Raw genomic sequence first — 25,189 nt, forward strand, 5'->3', positions numbered from 1 at the left:
TGAGTGTGATATATCTATATTACTGCACACATATAGCCTGAGTGTGATATATCTATATTACTGCACACACATATAGCCTAGAGTGTGATATATCTATATTACTGCACACACATATATAGCCTGAGTGTGATATATCTATATTACTGCACACATATATAGCCTGAGTGTGATATATCTATATTACTGCACACACACATATAGCCTGAGTGTGATATATCTATATTACTGCACACACACATATAGCCTGAGTGTGATATATCTATATTACTGCACACACATATAGCCTGAGTGTGATATACTATCAAAATACACAAAATTACTGCACACACATATATAGCCTGAGGGTGATATATCTATATTACTGCACACACATATATAGCCTGAGTGTGATATATCTATATTACTGCACACACATATATAGCCTGAGGGTGATATATCTATATTACTGCACACACATATATAGCCTGAGGGTGATATATCTATATTACTGCACACACATATAGCCTGAGTGTGATATATCTATATTACTGCACACACATATAGCCTGAGTGTGATATATCTATATAACTGCACACACATATAGCCTGAGTGTGATATATCTATATTACTGCACACACATATAGCCTGAGTGTGATATATCTATATAACTGCACACACATATAGCCTGAGTGTGATATATCTATATTACTGCACGCATATAGCCTGAGTGTGATATATCTATATTACTGCACGCATATAGCCTGAGTGTGATATATCTATATAACTGCACACACATATAGCCTGAGTGTGATATATCTATATTACTGCACACACATATAGCCTGAGTGTGATATATCTATATTACTGCACACATATAGCCTGAGTGTGATATATCTATATTACTGCACACATATAGCCTGAGTGTGATATATCTACATTACTGCACACACACATATAGCCTGAGTGTGATATATCTATATTACTGCACACACATATATAGCCTGAGTGTGATATATCTATATTACTGCACACACACATATAGCCTGAGGGTGATATATCTATATTACTGCACACACACATATAGCCTGAGGGTGATATATCTATATTACTGCACACACACATATAGCCTGAGTGTGATATATCTATATTACTGCACACACACATATAGCCTGAGTGTGATATATCTATATTACTGCACACACACATATAGCCTGAGTGTGATATATCTATATTACTGCACACACACATATAGCCTGAGTGTGATATATCTATATTACTGCACACATATAGCCTGAGTGTGATATATCTATATTACTGCACACATATAGCCTAAATGTGATATATCTATATACTGTCTGTACTATATATGTCTGTTCCCAACAGTATCAGTTGCAAGTGATGTGTAACAGATCCCAAAGCACATGTATATTGTTATTATCTACCTGTCACCTACCCCCTGTCTAATACCATCTCTTGTTATTATCTACCTGTCACCTACCCCCTGTCTAATACCATCTCTCTTGTTATTATTTACCTGTCACCTACCCCCTGTCTAATACCATCTCTTGTTATTATCTACCTGTCACCTACCCCCTGTCTAATACCATCTCTCTTGTTATTATCTACCTGTCACCTACCCCCTGTCTAATACCATCTCTCTTGTTATTATTTACCTGTCACCTACCCCCTGTCTAATACCATCTCTTGTTATTATCTACCTGTCACCTACCCCCTGTCTAATACCATCTCTTGTTATTATCTACCTGTCACCTACCCCCTGTTTAATACCATCTCTCTTGTTATTATCTACCTGTCACCTACCCCCTGTCTAATACCATCTCTTGTTATTATCTACCTGTCACCTACCCCCTGTTTAATACCATCTCTTGTTATTATCTACCTGTCACCTACCCCCTGTTTAATACCATCTCTCTTGTTATTATCTACCTGTCACCTACCCCCTGTCTAATACCATCTCTTGTTATTATCTACCTGTCACCTACCTCCTGTCTAATACCATCTCTCTTGTTATTATCTACCTGTCACCTACCCCCTGTCTAATACCATCCCTTGTTATTATCTACCTGTCACCTACCTCCTGTCTAATACCATCTCTTGTTATTATCTACCTGTCACCTACCCCCTGTTTAATACCATCTCTTGTTATTATCTACTGTCACCTACCCCCTTTTTAATACCATCTCTTGTTATTATCTACCTGTCACCTACCTCCTGTCTAATACCATCTCTTGTTATTATCTACCTGTCACCTACCCCCTGTCTAATACCATCTCTTGTTATTATCTACCTGTCACCTACCCCCTGTCTAATACCATCTCTTGTTATTATCTACCTGTCACCTACCCCCTGTCTAATACCATCTCTTGTTATTATCTACCTGTCACCTACCCCCTGTCTAATACCATCTCTTGTTATTATCTACCTGTCACCTACCCCCTGTCTAATACCATCTCTTGTTATTATCTACCTGTCACCTACCCCCTGTCTAATACCATCTCTTGTTATTATCTACCTGTCACCTACCCCCTGTTTAATACCATCTCTTGTTATTATCTACCTGTCACCTACCCCCTGTCTAATACCATATCTTGTTATTATCTACCTGTCACCTACCCCCTGTCTAATACCATCTCTCTTGTTATTATCTACCTGTCACCTACCCCCTGTCTAATACCATCTCTTGTTATTATCTACCTGTCACCTACCCCCTGTTTAATACCATCTCTTGTTATTATCTACCTGTCACCTACCCCCTGTTTAATACCATCTCTTGTTATTATCTACCTGTCACCTACCCCCTGTTTAATACCATCTCTTGTTATTATCTACTGTCACCTACCCCCTGTCTAATACCATCTCTCTTGTTATTATCTACCTGTCACCTACCCCCTGTTTAATACCATCTCTTGTTATTATCTACCTGTCACCTACCCCCCTGTCTAATACCATCTCTTGTTATTATCTACCTGTCACCTACCCCCTGTCTAATACCATCTCTTGTTATTATCTACCTGTCACCTACCCCCTGTTTAATACCATCTCTTGTTATTATCTACCTGTCACCTACCCCCTGTCTAATACCATCCCTTGTTATTATCTACCTGTCACCTACCCCCTGTTTAATACCATCTCTCTTGTTATTATCTACCTGTCACCTACCCCCTGTTTAATACCATCTCTCTTGTTATTATCTACCTGTCACCTACCCCCTGTCTAATACCATCCCTTGTTATTATCTACCTGTCACCTACCCCCTGTCTAATACCATCTCTTGTTATTATCTGCCTGTCACCTACCCCCGTCTAATACCACCTCTTGTTATTATCTACCTGTCACCTACCCCCTGTTTAATACCATCTCTCTTGTTATTATCTACCTGTCACCTACCCCCTGTCTAATACCATCTCTTGTTATTATCTACCTGTCACCTACCCCCTGTTTAATACCATCTCTTGTTATTATCTACCTGTCACCTACCCCCTGTTTAATACCATCTCTCTTGTTTTATCTACCTGTCACCTACCCCCTGTCTAATACCATCTCTTGTTATTATCTACCTGTCACCTACCCCCTGTTTAATACCATCTCTGTTGTTTATTATCTACCTGTCACCTACCCCCTGTCTAATACCATCTCTCTTGTTATTATCTACCTGTCACCTACCCCCTGTCTAATACCATCTCTCTTGTTATTATTTACCTTTCACCTACCCCCTGTCTAATACCATCTCTTGTTATTATTTACCTGTCACCTACCCCCTGTCTAATACCATCTCTTGTTATTATCTACCTGTCACCTACCCCTTGTCTAATACCATCTCTCTTGTTATTATTTACCTGTCACCTACCCCCTGTCTAATACCATCTCTTGTTATTATCTACCTGTCACCTACCCCCTGTCTAATACCATCTCTCTTGTATTATCTACCTGTCACCTACCCCCTGTTTAATACCATCTCTTGTTATTATCTACCTGTCACCTACCCCCTGTCTAATACCATCCCTTGTTATTATCTACCTGTCACCTACCCCCTGTCTAATACCATCTCTTGTTATTATCTACCTGTCACCTACCCCCTGTCTAATACCATCTCTTGTTATTATCTACCTGTCACCTACCCCCTGTCTAATACCATCTCTCTTGTTATTATCTACCTGTCACCTACCCCCTGTTTCATACCATCTCTTGTTATTATCTACCTGTCACCTACCCCCGTCTAATACCATCCCTTGTTATTATCTACCTGTCACCTACCCCCTGTCTAATACCATCTCTTGTTATTATCTACCTGTCACCTACCCCCTGTCTAATACCATCCCTTGTTATTATCTACCTGTCACCTACCCCCTGTCTAATACATCTCTTGTTATTATCTACCTGTCACCTACCCCCTGTCTAATACCATCTCTTGTTATTATCTACCTGTCACCTACCCATGTCTCATACCATCTCTCTTGTTATTATCTACCTGTCACCTACCCCCTGTTTAATACCATCTCTTGTTATTATCTACCTGTCACCTACCCCCTGTCTAATACCATCCCTTGTTATTATCTACCTGTCACCTACCCCCTGTCTAATACCATCTCTCTTGTTATTATCTACCTGTCACCTACCCCCTGTTTAATACCATCTCTTGTTATTATCTACCTGTCACCTACCCCCTGTCTAATACCATCTCTTGTTATTATCTACCTGTCACCTACCCCCTGTCTAATACCATCTCTCTTGTTATTATCTATCTGTCACCTACCCCCTGTCTAATACCATCTCTCTTGTAATTATCTACCTGTCACCTACCCCCTGTCTAATACCATCTCTCTTGTTATTATCTACCTGTCACCTACCCCCTGTTTAATACCATCTCTTGTTATTGCCTACCTGTCACCTACCCCCTGTCTAATACCATCTCTTGTTATTATCTACCTGTCACCTACCCCCCTGTCTAATACCATCTCTTGTTATTATCTACCTGTCACCTACCCCCTGTTTAATACCATCTCTTGTTATTATCTACCTGTCACCTACCCCCTGTTTAATACCATCTCTCTTGTTATTATCTACCTGTCACCTACCCCCTGTCTAATACCATCTCTTGTTATTATCTACCTGTCACCTACCCCCTGTCTAATACCATCTCTCTTGTTATTATCTACCTGTCACCTACCCCCTGTTTAATACCATCTCTCTTGTTATTATCTACCTGTCACCTACCCCTGTTTAATACCATCTCTCTTGTTATTATCTACCTGTCACCTACCCCCTGTCTAATACCATCTCTCTTGTTATTATCTACCTGTCACCTACCCCCTGTCTAATACCATCTCTTGTTATTATCTACCTGTCACCTACCCTCTGTTTAATACCATCTCTCTTGTTATTATCTACCTGTCACCTACCCCCTGTCTAATACCATCTCTTGTTATTATCTACCTGTCACCTACCCCCTGTCTAATACCATCTCTTGTTATTATCTACCTGTCACCTACCCCCTGTCTAATACCATCTCTTGTTATTATCTACCTGTCACCTACCCCCTGTCTAATACCATCTCTCTTGTTATTATCTACCTGTCACCTACCCCCTGTCTAATACCATCTCTCTTGTTATTATCTACCTGTCACCTACCCCCTGTCTAATACCATCTCTTGTTATTATCTACCTGTCACCTACCCCCTGTCTAATACCATCTCTCTTGTTATTATCTACCTGTCCACCTACCCCCTGTCTAATACCATCTCTTGTTATTATCTACCTGTCACCTACCCCCTGTCTATATACCATCTCTCTTGTTATTATCTACCTGTCACCTACCCCCTGTCTAATACCATCTCTTGTTATTATCTACCTGTCACCTACCCCCTGTCTTAATACCATCTCTTGTTATTATCTACCTGTCACCTACCCCCTGTCTAATACCATCTCTCTTGTTATTATCTACCTGTCACCTACCCCCTGTTTAATACCATCTCTTGTTATTATCTACCTGTCACCTACCCCCTGTTTAATACCATCTCTTGTTATTATCTACCTGTCACCTACCCCCTGTCTAATACCATCTCTCTTGTTATTATCTACCTGTCACCTACCCCCCGTCTAATACCATCTCTTGTTATTATCTACCTGTCACCTACCCCCCGTCTAATACCATCTCTTGTTATTATCTACCTGTCACCTACCCCCCTGTCTAATACCATCTCTTGTTATTATTTACCTGTCACCTACCCCCTGTCTAATACCATCTCTTGTTATTATCTACCTGTCACCTACCCCCTGTTTAATACATCTCTTGTTATTATCTATCCTGTCACCTACCCCCTGTCTAATACCATCTCTTGTTATTATCTACCTGTCACCTACCCCCTGTCTAATACCATCTCTTTGTTATTAACTACCTGTCACCTACCCCCCTGTCTAATACCATTCTCTTGTTATTATCTGCCTGTCACCTACCCCCTGTCTAATACCATCTCTCTTGTTATTATCTACCTGTCACCTACCCCCTGTCTAATACCATCTCTTGTTATTATCTACCTGTCACCTACCCCCTGTCTAATACCATCTCTTGTTATTATCTACCTGTCACCTACCCCCTGTTTAATACCATCTCTCTTGTTATTATCTACCTGTCACCTACCCCCTGTCTAATACCATCTCTCTTGTTATTATCTACCTGTCACCTACCCCCTGTCTAATACCATCTCTTGTTATTATCTACCTGTCACCTACCCCCTGTTTAATACACTCTCTTGTTATTATCTGCCTGTCACCTACCCCCTGTTTAATACCATCTCTTGTTATTATCTACCTGTCACCTACCCCCCTGTCTAATACCATCTCTTGTTATTATCTACCTGTCACCTACCCCCTGTCTAATACCATCTCTTGTTATTATCTACCTGTCACCTACCCCCCTGTCTAATACCATCTCTTGTTATTATCTACCTGTCACCTACCCCCTGTCTAATACCATCTCTCTTGTTATTATCTACCTGTCACCTACCCCCTGTCTAATACCATCTCTTGTTATTATCTACCTGTCACCTACCCCCTGTCTAATACCATCTCTTGTTATTATCTACCTGTCACCTACCCCCTGTCTAATACCATCTCTTGTTATTATCTACCTGTCACCTACCCCCTGTCTAATACCATCTCTTGTTATTATCTACCTGTCACCTACCCCCTGTCTAATACCATCTCTTGTTATTATCTACCTGTCACCTACCCCCTGTCTAATACCATCTCTTGTTATTATCTACCTGTCACCTACCCCCTGTCTAATACCATCTCTTGTTATTATCTACCTGTCACCTACCCCCTGTCTAATACCATCTCTCTTGTTATTATCTACCTGTCACCTACCCCCTGTCTAATACCATCTCTTGTTATTATCTACCTGTCACCTACCCCCTGTCTAATACCATGTCTTGTTATTATCTACCTGTCACCTACCCCCCTGTTTAATACCATCTCTTGTTATTATCTACCTGTCACCTACCCCCTGTCTAATACCATCTCTCTTGTTATTATCTACCTGTCACCTACCCCCTGTCTAATACCATCTCTCTTGTTATTATCTACCTGTCACCTACCCCCTGTCTAATACCATCTCTTGTTATTATCTACCTGTCACCTACCCCCTGTCTAATACCATCTCTCTTGTTATTATCTACCTGTCACCTACCCCCTGTCTAATACCATCTCTTGTTATTATCTACCTGTCACCTACCCCCTGTTTGAATACCATCTCTTGTTATTATCTACCTGTCACCTACCCCCTGTCTAATACCAGCTCTTGTTATTATCTACCTGTCACCTACCCCCTGGTTTAATACCATCTCTCTTGTTATTATCTACCTGTCACCTACCCCCTGTCTAATACCATCTCTTGTTATTATCTACCTATCACCTACCCCCTGTCTAATACCATCTCTTGTTATTATCTACCTGTCACCTACCTCCTGTCTAATACCATCTCTCTTGTTATTATCTGCCTGTCACCACCCCCTGTCTAATACCATCTCTTGTTATTATCTACCTGTCACCTACCCCCTGTTTAATACCATCTCTCTTGTTATTATCTACCTGTCACCTACCCCCTGTCTAATACCATCTCTGTTATTATCTACCTGTCACCTACCTCCTGTTCTAATACCATCTCTCTTGTTATTATCTACCTGTCACCTACCCCCTGTCTAATACCATCTCTTGTTATTATCTACCAGTCACCAACCCCCTGTCTAATACCATCTCATGTTATTATCTACCTGTCACCCTACCCCCTGTCTAATACCCATCTCTCTTGGTTACTTATCTACCTGTCACCTACCCCCTGTCTAATACCATCTCTCTTGTTATTATCTACCTGTCACCTACCCCCTGTCTAATACCATCTCTTGTTATTATCTACCTGTCACCTACCCCCCTGTCTAATACCATCTCTCTTGTTATTATCTACCTGTCACCTACCCCCTGTCTAATACCATCTCTTGTTATTATCTACCTGTCACCTACCCCCTGTTTAATACCATCTCTTGTTATTATCTACCTGTCCACCTACCCCTGTCTAATACCATCTCTTGTTATTATCTACCTGTCACCTACCCCCTGTTTAATACCATCTCTTGTTATTATCTACCTGTCACCTACCCCCTGTCTAATACCATCTCTCTTGTTATTATCTACCTGTCACCTACCCCCTGTCTAATACCATCTCTTGTTATTATCTACCTATCACCTACCCCCTGTCTAATACCATCTCTTGTTATTATCTACCTGTCACCTACCTCCTGTCTAATACCATCTCTCTTGTTATTATCTGCCTGTCACCTACCCCCTGTCTAATACCATCTCTTGTTATTATCTACCTGTCACCTACCTCCTGTCTAATACCATCTCTCTTGTTATTATCTGCCTGTCACCTACCTCCTGTCTAATACCATCTCTTGTTATTATCTACCTGTCACCTACCTCCTGTCTAATACCATCTCTCTTGTTATTATCTACCTGTCACCTACCCCCTGTCTAATACCATCTCTTGTTATTATCTACCTGTCACCTACCCCCTGTTTAATACCATCTCTCTTGTTATTATCTACCTGTCACCTACCCCCTGTCTAATACCATCTCTCTTGTTATTATCTACCTGTCACCTACCCCCTGTCTAATACCATCTCTCTTGTTATTATCTACCTGTCACCTACCCCCTGTCTAATACCATCTCTTGTTATTATCTACCTGTCACCTACCCCCTGTCTAATACCATCTCTTGTTATTATCTACCTATCACCTACCCCCTGTCTAATACCATCTCTCTTGTTATTATCTACCTGTCACCTACCTCCTGTCTAATACCATCTCTCTTGTTATTATCTGCCTGTCACCTACCCCCTGTCTAATACCATCTCTTGTTATTATCTACCTGTCACCTACCCCCTGTTTAATACCATCTCTCTTGTTATTATCTACCTGTCACCTACCCCCTGTCTAATACCATCTCTTGTTATTATCTACCTGTCACCTACCTCCTGTCTAATACCATCTCTCTTGTTATTATCTACCTGTCACCTACCCCTGTCTAATACCATCTCTTGTTATTATCTACCTGTCACCTACCCCCTGTCTAATACCATCTCTTGTTATTATCTACCTGTCACCTACCCCCTGTCTAATACCATCTCTTGTTATTATCTACCTGTCACCTACCCCCTGTCTAATACCATCTCTCTTGTTATTATCTACCTGTCACCTACCCCCTGTCTAATACCATCTCTCTTGTTATTATCTACCTGTCACCTACCCCCTGTCTAATACCATCTCTCTTGTTATTATCTACCTGTCACCTACCCCCTGTCTAATACCATCTCTCTTGTTATTATCTACCTGTCACCTACCCCCTGTCTAATACCATCTCTTGTTATTATCTACCTGTCACCTACCCCCTGTCTAATACCATCTCTTGTTATTATCTACCTATCACCTACCCCCTGTCTAATACCATCTCTCTTGTTATTATCTACCTGTCACCTACCCCCTGTCTAATACCATCTCTCTTGTTATTATCTACCTGTCACCTACCCCCCTGTCTAATACCATCTCTCTTGTTATTATCTACCTGTCACCTACCCCCTGTCTAATACCATCTCTTGTTATTATCTACCTGTCACCTACCCCCTGTCTAATACCATCTCTTGTTATTATCTACCTGTCACCTACCCCCTGTCTAATACCATCTCTTGTTATTATCTACCTGTCACCTACCCCCTGTTTAATACCATCTCTTGTTATTATCTACCTGTCACCTACCCCCTGTTTAATACCATCTCTTGTTATTATCTACCTGTCACCTACCCCCTGTCTAATACCATCTCTTGTTATTATCTACCTGTCACCTACCCCCTGTCTAATACCATCTCTTGTTATTATCTACCTGTCACCTACCCCCTGTCTAATACCATCTCTTGTTATTATCTACCTGTCACCTACCCCCTGTCTAATACCATCTCTTGTTATTATCTACCTGTCACCTACCCCCTGTCTAATACCATCTCTCTTGTTATTATCTACCTGTCACCTACCCCCTGTCTAATACCATCTCTCTTGTTATTATCTACCTGTCACCTACCCCCTGTCTAATACTATCTCTTGTTATTATCTACCTGTCACCTACCCCCTGTCTAATACCATCTCACTTGTTATTATCTACCTGTCACCTACCCCCTGTTTAATACCCCCTGTTTAATACCATCTCTTGTTATTATCTACCTGTCACCTACCCCCTGTTTAATACCATCTCTTGTTATTATCTACCTGTCACCTACCCCATGTCTAATACCATCTCTTGTTATTATCTACCTGTCACCTACCCCCTGTCTAATACCATCTCTTGTTATTATCTACCTATCACCTACCCCCTGTCTAATACCATCTCTTGTTATTATCTACCTGTCACCTACCCCCTGTCTAATACCATCTCTTGTTATTATCTACCTATCACCTACCCCCTGTCTAATACCATCTCTCTTGTTATTATCTACCTGTCACCTACCCCCTGTCTAATACCATCTCTTGTTATTATCTGCCTGTCACCTACCCCCTGTTTAATACCATCTCTTGTTATTATCTACCTGTCACCTACCCCCTGTCTAATACCATCTCTTGTTATTATCTACCTGTCACCTACCCCCTGTCTAATACCATCTCTTGTTATTATCTACCTGTCACCTACCCCCTGTCTAATACCATCTCTCTTGTTATTATCTACCTGTCACCTACCCCCTGTCTAATACCATCTCTCTTGTTATTATCTACCTGTCACCTACCCCCTGTCGAATACTATCTCTTGTTATTATCTACCTGTCACCTACCCCCTGTCTAATACCATCTCTTGTTATTATCTACCTGTCACCTACCCCCTGTTTAATACCATCTCTTGTTATTATCTACCTGTCACCTACCCCATGTCTAATACCATCTCTTGTTATTATCTACCTCTCACCTACCCCCTGTCTAATACCATCTCTTGTTATTATCTACCTCTCACCTACCCCCTGTCTAATACCATCTCTTGTTATTATCTACTGTCACCTACCCCCTGTCTAATACCATCTCTTGTTATTATCTACCTGTCACCTACCCCCTGTTTAATACCATCTCTTGTTATTATCTACCTGTCACCTACCCCCTGTTTAATACCATCTCTTGTTATTATCTACCTGTCACCTACCCCCTGTTTAATACCATCTCTCTTGTTATTATCTACCTGTCACCTACCCCCTGTCTAATACCATCTCTCTTGTTATTATCTACCTGTCACCTACCCCCTGTCTAATACCATCTCTCTTGTTATTATCTACCTGTCACCTACCCCCTGTTTAATACCACCTCTTGTTATTATCTACCTGTCACCTACCCCCTGTCTAATACCATCTCTCTTGTTATTATCTACCTGTCACCTACCCCCTGTCTAATACCATCTCTCTTGTTATTATCTACCTGTCACCTACCCCCTGTCTAATACCATCTCTTGTTATTATCTACCTGTCACCTACCCCCTGTCTAATACCATCTCTTGTTATTATCTACCTGTCACCTACCCCCTGTTTAATACCATCTCTTGTTATTATCTACCTGTCACCTACCCCCTGTCTAATACCATCTCTTGTTATTATCTACCTGTCACCTACCCCCTGTCTAATACCATCTCTTGTTATTATCTACCTGTCACCTACCCCCTGTTTAATACCATCTCTTGTTATTATCTACCTGTCACCTACCCCCTGTCTAATACCATCTCTTGTTATTATCTACCTGTCACCTACCCCCTGTCTAATACCATCTCTTGTTATTATCTACCTGTCACCTACCCCCTGTCTAATACCATCTCTTTTTATTATCTACCTATCACCTACCCCCTGTCTAATACCATCTCTTGTTATTATCTACCTGTCACCTACCCCCTGTCTAATACCATCTCTTGTTATTATCTACCTGTCACCTACCCCCTGTCTAATACCATCTCTTGTTATTATCTACCTGTCACCTACCCCCTGTCTAATACCATCTCTCTTGTTATTATCTACCTGTCACCTACCCCCTGTCTAATACCATCTCTCTTGTTATTATCTACCTGTCACCTACCCCCTGTCTAATACCATCTCTTGTTATTATCTACCTGTCACCTACCCCCTGTCTAATACCATCTCTCTTGTTATTATCTACCTGTCACCTACCCCCTGTCTAATACCATCTCTTGTTATTATCTACCTGTCACCTACCCCCTGTCTAATACCATCTCTTGTTATTATCTACCTGTCACCTACCCCCTGTCTAATACCATCTCTTGTTATTATCTACCTGTCACCTACCCCCTGTCTAATACCATCTCTCTTGTTATTATCTACCTGTCACCTACCCCCTGTCTAATACCATCTCTTGTTATTATCTACCTGTCACCCACCCCCTGTCTAATACCATCTCTTGTTATTATCTACCTGTCACCTACCCCCTGTTTAATACCATCTCTCTTGTTATTATCTACCTGTCACCTACCCCCTGTCTAATACCATCTCTCTTGTTATTATCTACCTGTCACCTACCCCCTGTCTAATACCATCTCTTGTTATTATCTACCTGTCACCTACCCCCTGTTTAATACCATCTCTTGTTATTATCTACCTGTCACCTACCCCCTGTCTAATACCATCTCTCTTGTTATTATCTACCTGTCACCTACCCCCTGTCTAATACCATCTCTTGTTATTATCTACCTGTCACCTACCCCCTGTCTAATACCATCTCTTGTTATTATCTACCTGTCACCTACCCCCTGTCTAATACCATCTCTTGTTATTATCTACCTGTCACCTACCCCCTGTCTAATACCCCCTGTCTAATACCATCTCTCTTGTTATTATCTACTGTCACCTACCCCCTGTCTAATACCCCCTGTCTAATACCATCTATTGTTATTATTTACCTGTCACCTACCTCCTGTCTAATACCATCTCTTGTTATTATCTACCTGTCACCTACCCCCTGTCTAATACCATCTCTTGTTATTACCTACCTGTCACCTACCCCCTGTCTAAAACCATCTCTTGTTATTATCTACCTGTCACCTACCCCCCTGTCTAATACCATCTCTCTTGTTATTATCTACCTCTCACCTACCCCCTGTCTAATACCATCTCTTGTTATTATCTACCTGTCACCTACCCCCTGTCTAATACCATCTCTCTTGTTATTATCTGCCTGTCACCTACCCCCTGTCTAATACCATCTCTTGTTATTATCTACCTGTCACCTACCTCCTGTCTAATACCATCTCTTGTTATTATCTACCTGTCACCTACCCCCTGTCTAATACCATCTCTCTTGTTATTATCTACCTGTCACCTACCCCCTGTTTAATACCATCTCTTGTTATTATCTACTGTCACCTACCCCCTGTTTAATACCATCTCTTGTTATTATCTACCTGTCACCTACCCCCTGTTTAATACCATCTCTTGTTATTATCTACCTGTCACCTACCCCCTGTCTAATACCATCTCTTGTTATTATCTACCTGTCACCTACCCCCTGTCTAATACCATCTCTTGTTATTATCTACCTGTCACCTACCCCCTGTCTAATACCATCTCTTGTTATTATCTGCCTGTCACCTACCCCCTGTCTAATACCATCTCTTGTTATTATCTACCTGTCACCTACCCCCTGTCTAATACCATCTCTTGTTATTATCTACTGTCACCTACCCCCTGTCTAATACCATCTCTTGTTATTATCTACCTGTCACCTACCCCCTGTCTAATACCATCTCTCTTGTTATTATTTACCTGTCACATACCCCCTGTTTAATACCATCTCTTGTTATTATCTACCTGTCACCTACCCCCTGTCTAATACCATCTCTCTTGTTATTATCTGCCTGTCACCTACCCCCTGTTTAATACCATCTCTCTTGTTATTATCTGCCTGTCACCTACCCCCTGTTTAATACCATCTCTCTTGTTATTATCTGCCTGTCACCTACCCCCTGTCTAATACCATCTCTTGTTATTATCTACCTGTCACCTACCCCCTGTCTAATACCATCTCTTGTTATTATCTACCTGTCACCTACCCCCTGTTTAATACCATCTCTCTTGTTATTATCTACCTATCACCTACCCCCTGTTTAATACCATCTCTCTTGTTATTATCTACCTATCACCTACCCCCTGTCTAATACCATCTCTTGTTATTAACTACCTGTCACCTACCCCCTGTCTAAAACCATCTCTTGTTATTATCTACTGTCACCTACCCCCTGTCTAATACCATCTCTTGTTATTATCTACCTGTCACCTACCCCCTGTCTAATACCATCTCTTGTTATTATCTACCTGTCACCTACCCCCTGTCTAATACCATCTCTCTTGTTATTATCTACCTGTCACCTACCCCCTGTCTAATACCATCTCTCTTGTTATTATCTACCTGTCACCTACCCCCTGTCTAATACCATCTCTTGTTATTTTCTACCTGTCACCTACCCCCTGTTTAATACCATCCCTTGTTATTATCTACCTGTCACCTACCCCCTGTTTAATACCATCTCTTGTTATTATCTACCTGTCACCTACCCCCTGTCTAATACCATCTCTTGTTATTATCTACCTGTCACCTACCCCCTGTCTAATACCATCTCTTGTTATTATCTACCTGTCACCTACCCCCTGTGTAATACCATCTCTTGTTATTATCTACCTGTCACCTACCCCCTGTCTAATACCATCTCTCTTGTTATTATCTACTGTCACCTACCCCCTGTCTAATACCCCCTGTCTAATATCATCTCTTGTTATTATCTACCTGTCACCTACCCCCTGTTTAATACCCCCTGTCTAATACCATCTCTCTTGTTATTATCTACTGTCACCTACCCCCTGTCTAATACCCCCTGTCTAATACCATCTATTGTTATTATTTACCTGTCACCTACCTCCTGTCTAATACCATCTCTTGTTATTATCTACCTGTCACCTACCCCCTGTCTAATACCATCTCTTGTTATTACCTACCTGTCACCTACCCCCTGTCTAAAACCATCTCTTGTTATTATCTACCTGTCATCTACCCCCTGTCTAATACCATCTCTTGTTATTAACTACCTGTCACCTACCCCCTGTCTAATACCATCCCTTGTTATTATCTACCTGTCACCTACCCCCTGTCTAATACCATCTCTTGTTATTATCTACCTGTCACCTACCCCCTGTCTAATACCATCTCTTGTTATTATCTACCTGTCACCTACCCCCTGTCTAATACCATCTCTCTTGTTATTATCTACCTGTCACCTACCCCCTGTTTAATACCATCTCTTGTTATTATCTACCTGTCACCTACCCCCTGTTTAATACCATCTCTTGTTATTATCTACCTGTCACCTACCCCCTGTCTAATACCATCTCTCTTGTTATTATCTACCTGTCACCTACCCCCTGTCTAATACCATCTCTTGTTATTATCTGCCTGTCACCTACCCCCTGTCTAATACCATCTCTTGTTATTAACTACCTGTCACCTACCTCCTGTCTAATACCATCTCTTGTTATTATCTGCCTGTCACCTACCCCCTGTCTAAAACCATCTCTTGTTATTATCTACTGTCACCTACCCCCTGTCTAATACCATCTCTTGTTATTATCTGCCTGTCACCTACCCCCTGTCTAATACCATCTCTTGTTATTAACTACCTGTCACCTATCCCCTGTCTAAAACCATCTCTTGTTATTATCTACTGTCACCTACCCCCTGTCTAATACCATCTCTTGTTATTATCTACCTGTCACCTACCCCCTGTCTAATACCATCTCTTGTTATTATCTGCCTGTCACCTACCCCCTGTCTAATACCATCTCTTGTTATTAACTACCTGTCACCTACCCCCTGTCTAAAACCATCTCTTGTTATTATCTACTGTCACCTACCCCCTGTCTAATACCATCTCTTGTTATTATCTACCTGTCACCTACCCCCTGTCTAATACCATCTCTTGTTATTATCTACCTGTCACCTACCCCCTGTCTAATACCATCTCTCTTGTTATTATCTACCTGTCACCTACCCCCTGTCTAATACCATCTCTCTTGTTATTATCTACCTGTCACCTACCCCCTGTCTAATACCATCTCTTGTTATTTTCTACCTGTCACCTACCCCCTGTTTAATACCATCCCTTGTAATTATCTACCTGTCACCTACCCCCTGTTTAATACCATCTCTTGTTATTATCTACCTGTCACCTACCCCCTGTCTAATACCATCTCTTGTTATTATCTACCTGTCACCTACCCCCTGTCTAATACCATCTCTTGTTATTATCTACCTGTCACCTACCCCCTGTCTAATACCATCTCTTGTTATTATCTACCTGTCACCTACCCCCTGTCTAATACCATCTCTTGTTATTATCTACCTGTCACCTACCCCCTGTCTAATACCATCTCTCTTGTTATTATCTACCGTCACCTACCCCCTGTCTAATACCCCCTGTCTAATATCATCTCTTGTTATTATCTACCTGTCACCTACCCCCTGTTTAATACCCCCTGTCTAATACCATCTCTCTTGTTATTATCTACTGTCACCTACCCCCTGTCTAATACCCCCTGTCTAATACCATCTATTGTTATTATTTACCTGTCACCTACCTCCTGTCTAATACCATCTCTTGTTATTATCTACCTGTCACCTACCCCCTGTCTAATACCATCTCTTGTTATTACCTACCTGTCACCTACCCCCTGTCTAAAACCATCTCTTGTTATTATCTACCTGTCACCTACCCCCTGTTTAATACCATCTCTTGTTATTAACTACCTGTCACCTACCCCCTGTCTAATACCATCCCTTGTTATTATCTACCTGTCACCTACCCCCTGTCTAATACCATCTCTTGTTATTATCTACCTGTCACCTACCCCCTGTCTAATACCATCCCTTGTTATTATCTACCTGTCATCTACCCCCTGTCTAATACCATCTCTTGTTATTAACTACCTGTCACCTACCCCCTGTCTAATACCATCCCTTGTTATTATCTACCTGTCACCTACCCCCTGTCTAATACCATCTCTTGTTATTATCTACCTGTCACCTACCCCCTGTCTAATACCATCTCTTGTTATTATCTACCTGTCACCTACCCCCTGTCTAATACCATCTCTCTTGTTATTATCTACCTGTCACCTACCCCCTGTTTAATACCATCTCTTGTTATTATCTACCTGTCACCTACCCCCTGTTTAATACCATCTCTTGTTATTATCTACCTGTCACCTACCCCCTGTCTAATACCATCTCTCTTGTTATTATCTACCTGTCACCTACCCCCTGTCTAATACCATCTCTTGTTATTATCTGCCTGTCACCTACCCCCTGTCTAATACCATCTCTTGTTATTATCTACCTGTCACCTACCCCCTGTCTAATACCATCTCTCTTGTTATTATCTACCTGTCACCTACCCCCTGTCTAATACCATCTCTTGTTATTATCTACCTGTCACCTACCCCCTGTCTAATACCATCTCTTGTTATTATCTACCTGTCACCTACCCCCTGTTTAATACCATCTCTTGTTATTATCTACCTGTCACCTACCCCCTGTCTAATACCATCTCTCTTGTTATTAACTACCTGTCACCTATCCCCTGTCTAATACCATCTCTTGTTATTATCTACCTGTCACCTACCCCCTGTCTAATACCATCTCTTGTAATTAACTACCTGTCACCTACCCCCTGTCTAATACCATCTCTCTTGTTATTATCTACCTGTCACCTACCCCCTGTCTAATACCATCTCTTGTTATTATCTACCTGTCACCTACCCCCTGTCTAATACCATCTCTCTTGTTATTATCTACCTGTCACCTACCCCCTGTTTAATACCATCCCTTGTTATTATCTACCTGTCACCTACCCCCTGTCTAATACCATCTCTTGTTATTATCTACCTGTCACCTACCCCCTGTCTAATACCATCTCTTGTTATTATCTACCTGTCACCTACCCCCTGTTTAATACCATCTCTTGTTATTATCTACCTGTCACCTACCCCCTGTCTAATACCATCTCTCTTGTTATTAACTACCTGTCACCTATCCCCTGTCTAATACCATCTCTTGTTATTATCTACCTGTCACCTACCCCCTGTCTAATACCATCTCTTGTAATTAACTACCTGTCACCTACCCCCTGTCTAATACCATCTCTCTTGTTATTATCTACCTGTCACCTACCCCCTGTCTAATACCATCTCTTGTTATTATCTACCTGTCACCTACCCCCTGTCTAATACCATCTCTCTTGTTATTATCTACCTGTCACCTACCCCCTGTTTAATACCATCCCTTGTTATTATCTACCTGTCACCTACCCCCTGTCTAATACCATCTCTTGTTATTATCTACCTGTCACCTACCCCCTGTCTAATACCATCTCTTGTTATTATCTACCTGTCACCTACCCCCTGTTTAATACCATCTCTCTTGTTATTATCTACCTGTCACCTACCCCCTGTCTAATACCATCTCTCTTGTTATTATCTACCTGTCACCTACCCCCTGTCTAATACCATCTCTTGTTATTATCTACCTGTCACCTACCCCCTGTCTAATACCATCTCTTGTTATTATCTACCTGTCACCTACCTCCTGTCTAATACCATCTCTTGTTATTATCTGCCTGTCACCTACCCCCTGTCTAATACCATCTCTTGTTATTATCTGCCTGTCACCTACCCCCTGTCTAATACCATCTCTTGTTATTATCTACCTGTCACCTACCCCCTGTCTAATACCATCTCTTGTTATTATCTACCTGTCACCTACCCCCTGTCTAATACCATCTCATGTTATTATCTGCCTGTCACCTACCCCCTGTCTAATACCTTCTCTTGTGTTATTCTATGCTTGTCACCTACCCCATGTCTAATACCTTCTCTTGTGTTATTCTATGCTTGTCACCTACCCCATGTCTAATACCTTCTCTTGTGTTATTCTAAGCTTGTCACCTACTCTTCTTATTACTACGTCTCTAACTATGTTACATTCCTTTTTTTTAGGTTCACAACCTTTTTCTCGCTGGTGATGTTGGTGGTTACCATTATTTGATTGAAGAGCATCAATCCCACAGTTGTGCTTCTGGGGAATATCCTTCTGTGAATGGCTTTTCAGCAGATTTGGATTTCTTTAGACCTTGGCAGATGCCCTCAGCACAACAGGATGACGTGTACAGCTTGTTTAAGGTACAATTTATTTTTTTCTGATATTGATATCACTTGTTTGTATACTTATTTAATTGAACTGAAATTGCTGTTTAATAATAATTATAACATATTAAAAAAAAGAAGTAGACATTTGTGATCTAAGAATATAATCGCTTAGATTTAGAGTTCTGCGTTAGCCGTCAAAAGCAGCATTAAGGGCTCCTAACGCTGCTTTTTACCGCCCACTGGTATTTAGAGTCAGCCAGGAAAGGGTCTAACGCTCACTTCCAAGCCGCAAATTTTCCATACCGCAGATCCCCTTACGCCAATTGCGTATCCTATCTTTTCAATGGGATCTTCCTAACGCTGGTATTTAGAGTCTTGGCTGAAGTGAGCGGTAGACCCTCTACCGACAAGACTCCAGCCGCAGAAAAAAGTCAGTAGTTAAGAGCTTTACGGGCTAACGCCGGTTTATAAAGCTCTTAAAGGGCCATAATACCCAAATGTTTAAACACTTGAAAGTGATGCAGCGTAGCTGTAAAAAGCTGATTAGAAAATATCACCTGAACATCTCTATGTAAAAAAGAAAGATATTTTACCTCAAAAGTTCCTCAGTAGCCACCTCCCATTGTAAAGGATTTCTAAGCAGCATTTTAGTTTGTCTGTCCTGGGACATCTTAAGGGATGAGCCTCGTGCACTATCATATTATTTCACCAATCAGGTAAAGGAAGTTTACTATGAAATCTCATGAGAGTTAAGTCAAATCTCATGAGATCACAGTAAGAGTTCATGACCTCAGCACTGCTGATGCTGATTGGCTGCTGTTCATTTCTTCATTTTTTTTATATTTTTACCTGCAGCTGGGAGCAGCTGAGTATAACTTTTTACACAGAACTTTCTCTGCTGAGCTGAGGAGATTGTGAGGTAAAATATCTTCCTTTTTTACATAGAGATGCTCAGGTGATATTTTCATGTCAGCTTTTTACAGTTATACTGCATCAGTTTCAAGTGATTTAGCATATGAGTATTATGTCCCTTTAACTACTGTGCTCTAAAGTACACTAACACCCATAAACTACCTATGTACCCCTAAACCGAGGTCCCCCCACATCGCCGCCACTATAAGAATTTTTTTTAACCCCTAATCTGCCGACCGCACACCACCACCACCTACATTAGCCCTATAAACCCCTAATCTGCTGCCCCTAACATCGCCGACACCTACATAATATTTATTAACCCCTAATCTGCCCCCCCAATGTCGCTGCTACCTACCTACACTTATTAACCCCTAATCTGCTGACCGGACCTCGCCGCTACTCTAATAAATGTATTAACCCCTAAACCGCCTCACTCCTGCCTCAAAAACCCTATAATAAATAGTATTAACCCCTAATCTGCCCTCCCCAACATCGCAGACACCTAACTTCAAGTATTAACCCCTAATCTGCCGACCGGACCTCGCTGCCACTCTAATAAATGTATTAACCCCTAAAGCTAAGTCTAACCCTAACACTAACACCCCCCTAAGTTAAATATAATTTAAATCTAACGAAATAAATTAACTCTTATTAAATAAATGATTCCTATTTAAAGCTAAATACTTACCTGTAAAATAAACCCTAATATAGCTACAATATAACGAATAATTATATTGTAGCTATTTTAGGATTTATATTTATTTTACAGGCAACTTTATATTATTTACTATTTAATAGCTACCTAGTTAAAATAATTACACAATTACCTGTAAAATAAATCCTAACCTAAGTTACAATTAAACCTAACACTACACTATCAATAAATAAATTAAATCAATTAACTACAAGTACCTACAATTAAATAAACTAAACTAAATTACAAAAAAAAAAAACACTAAATTACAAAAAAAAAAAAAGATTACAAGAATTTTAAGCTAATTACACCTACTCTAAGCCTCCTAATAAAATAACAAAGCCCCCCAAAATAAAAAAATTTCCTACCCTAATCTAAATTAAAAAAGTTAACAGCTCTATTACCAGCCCTTAAAATGGCTTTTCTCCTGTTAAGTGTGATCAGTCCACGGGTCATCATTACTTCTGGGATATTACTCCTCCCCAACAGGAAGTGCAAGAGGATTCACCCAGCAGAGCTGCATATAGCTCCTCCCCTCTACGTCACTCCCAGTCATTCTCTTGCACCCAACGACTAGATAGGATGTGTGAGAGGACTATGGTGATTATACTTAGTTTTTTACCTTCAATCAAAAGTTTGTTATTTTATAATAGCACCGGAGTGTGTTATTCATTCTCTGGTAGAATTTGAAGAAGAATCTACCTGAGTTTTTACTATGATTTTAGCCGGCGTAGTTAAGATCATATTGCTGTTTCTCGGCCATCTGAGGAGAGGTAAACTTCAGATCAGGGGACAGCGGGCAGATTAATCTGCAAAGAGGTATGTAGCAGCTTATTATTTTCTGACAATGGAATTGATGAGAAAATCCTGCCATACCGATATAATGTATACTCAGCCTTAAATGCATTAGCAACATCTGATATCAGGCTGTCATGTATGTATATTTTACACTTCAGTATTCTGGAGAATGGTACTTCACTGGAATTGCACTGTGTACATAAGACTTTAGCCTATTTTGCAGGGACTAGCAACAGGCTTTTTAATAACTCTTAATTTATGTTAAACGTTTTTTGCTGGAATGTAAAATCGTTTTCATTTTCTGAGGTACTGGGTGAATAAAATGTTTGGGCACTATTTTTCCACTTGGCAGTTGCTTGATCTAATTTCTGACAGTTTACTGATCTCTCTCACTGTTGTGTGTGAGGGGGAGGGGCCTTTTTTTGGCGCTTTTACTACGCATCAAAAAATTCAGTCAGAAGCTCATTGTATTTCCTGCATGATCCGGTTCATCTCTACAGAACTCGGGGGTCTTCAAAACTTGTTTTGAGGGAAGTAATCATTCACAGCAGAGCTGTGAGATTGTAGTTGACTGTGATAAAAAACGTTTATTCTGTTACTTTTTTTTTTCTGCTATCAGGGTTAGTTATCCTTTGCTAATGGGAACAAACCTTTGCTAAATTGTGTTTTTTTTTTTACAAAGATTGATGCTATAACCTTTTCAGTTTATTAATTTTCAACTGTCATAACTCTTTCTGTGCTTCTTATAGGCACAGTACGTTTTCATATCATAGTATTTTACTTGAATAGTATTTCCAAGTTGCAAGTTTATTTGCTAGTGTGTTAAACATGTCTGATTCAGAGGAAGATATCTGTGCTATATGTGCTAATGCCAAAGTGGAGCCCAATAGAAATTTATGTACTAACTGTATTGATGCTACTTTAAATAAAAGTCAATCTGTACAAATTGAACACATTTCACCAAACAGCGAGGGGAGAGTTATGCCGACTAACTCGCCTCACGTGCCAGTACCTGCATCTCCCGCTCGGGAGGTGCGTGATATCGTGGCGCCGAGTACATCTGGGCGGCCATTACAGATAACATTACAGGATATGGCTACTGTTATGACTGAAGTTTTGGCTAAATTACCAGAACTAAGAGGCAAGCGTGATCACTCTGGGGTGAGAACAGAGTGCGCTGATAATGCTAGGGCCATGTCAGATACTGCGTCACAACTTGCAGAACATGAGGACGGAGAGCTTCTTTCTGCGGCTGACGGTTCTGATCCAAACAGATTGGATTCAGATATTTCAAATTTTAAATTTAAGCTGGAAAACCTCCGTGTATTACTAGGGGAGGTGTTAGCGGCTCTGAATGATTGTAACACAGTTGCAATACCAGAGAAAATGTGTAGGTTGGATAAATATTTTGCGGTACCATCGAGTACTGACGTTTTTCCTATACCTAAGAGACTAACTGAAATTATTACTAAGGAGTGGGATAGACCCGGTGTGCCGTTCTCACCCCCTCCGATATTTAGAAAGATGTTTCCAATAGACACCACCACACGGGACTTATGGCAAACGGTCCCTAAGGTGGAGGGAGCAGTTTCTACTTTAGCTAAGCGTACCACTATCCCGGTGGAGGATGGCTGTGCCTTTTCAGATCCAATGGATAAAAAGTTAGAGGGTTACCTTAAGAAAATGTTTGTTCAACAAGGTTTTATATTGCAACCCCTTGCATGCATTGCGCCGGTCACGGCTGCGGCGGCATTCTGGTTTGAGTCTCTGGAAGAGACCATTAGCTCAACTACTCTGGATGAGATTACGGACAAGCTTAGAGTCCTTAAGCTAGCTAATTCATTCATTTCGGAGGCCGTAGTACATTTAACCAAACTTACGGCTAAGAATTCCGGATTCGCCATTCAGGCGCGCAGAGCACTGTGGCTAAAATCCTGGTCAGCTGATGTTACTTCTAAGTCTAAATTACTTAATATACCTTTCAAAGGGCAAACCTTATTTGGGCCCGGTTTGAAAGAAATTATCGCTGACATTACAGGAGGTAAAGGCCACGCCCTGCCTCAAGACAGAGCCAAACCTAAGGCTAGACAGTCTAATTTTCGTTCCTTTCGGAATTTCAAAGCAGGAGCAGCATCAACTGCCTCTGCTCCAAAACAGGAAGGATCTGTTGCTCGTTACAGACAAGGCTGGAGACCTAACCAGTCCTGGAACAAGGGCAAGCAGGCCAGGAAACCTGCTGCTGCCCCTAAAACAGCATGAATTGAGGGCCCCCGATCCGGGATCGGATCTAGTGGGGGGCAGACTTTCTCTCTTCGCCCAGGCTTGGGCAAGAGATGTCCAGGATCCCTGGGCGCTAGAGATAATATCTCAGGGATACCTTCTGGATTTCAAATACTCTCCTCCAAGAGAGAGATTTCATCTGTCAAGGTTGTCAACAAACCAAACAAAGAAAAAAGCGTTTCTACGCTGCGTACAAGAACTTTTGTTAATGGGAGTAATACATCCAGTTCCCCGGTCGGAACAGGGACAAGGGTTTTACTCAAATCTGTTTGTGGTTCCCAAAAAAGAGGGAACTTTCAGACCAATCCTGGATTTAAAGATCCTAAACAAATTCCTAAGAGTTCCATCGTTCAAAATGGAGACTATTCGGACAATTTTACCCATGATCCAAAAGGGTCAGTACATGACCACAGTGGATTTAAAGGATGCTTACCTTCACATACCGATTCACAAAGATCATTACCGGTATCTAAGGTTTGCCTTCCTAGACAGGCATTACCAGTTTGTAGCTCTTCCATTCGGAAAAGATTCTGGGTGCTCTTCTGGCGGTACTAAGACCGCAAGGAATTTCGGTAGCTCCGTACCTAGACGACATTCTGATACAAGCTTCAAGCTTTCAAACTGCCAAGTCTCATACAGAGTTAGTACTGGCATTTCTAAGGTCGCATGGATGGAAGGTGAACGAAAGGAAAAATTCTCTCTTTCCACTAACAAGAGTTCCCTTCCTGGGGAC

At 41.1% G+C, this 25,189-nt stretch overlaps 1 protein-coding gene across 1 annotated transcript in view; it reads left to right on the forward strand.

The window, feature by feature from the left end:
* LOC128640317 (alpha-2-macroglobulin) overlaps window positions 1–25,189 on the forward strand; it is a gene marked incomplete in the record, with an annotated part of 664,962 nt that overhangs the window by 170,177 nt on the left and 469,596 nt on the right. Inside the window, 1 exon segment of the mRNA XM_053692808.1 lies at window positions 19,620–19,802. Coding sequence (XP_053548783.1) covers window positions 19,620–19,802 — 183 coding nt within the window.

The sequence above is a fragment of the Bombina bombina genome, chromosome 9 (assembly GCF_027579735.1).
Source record: "Bombina bombina isolate aBomBom1 chromosome 9, aBomBom1.pri, whole genome shotgun sequence".
Lineage (NCBI taxonomy): Eukaryota > Metazoa > Chordata > Amphibia > Anura > Bombinatoridae > Bombina > Bombina bombina.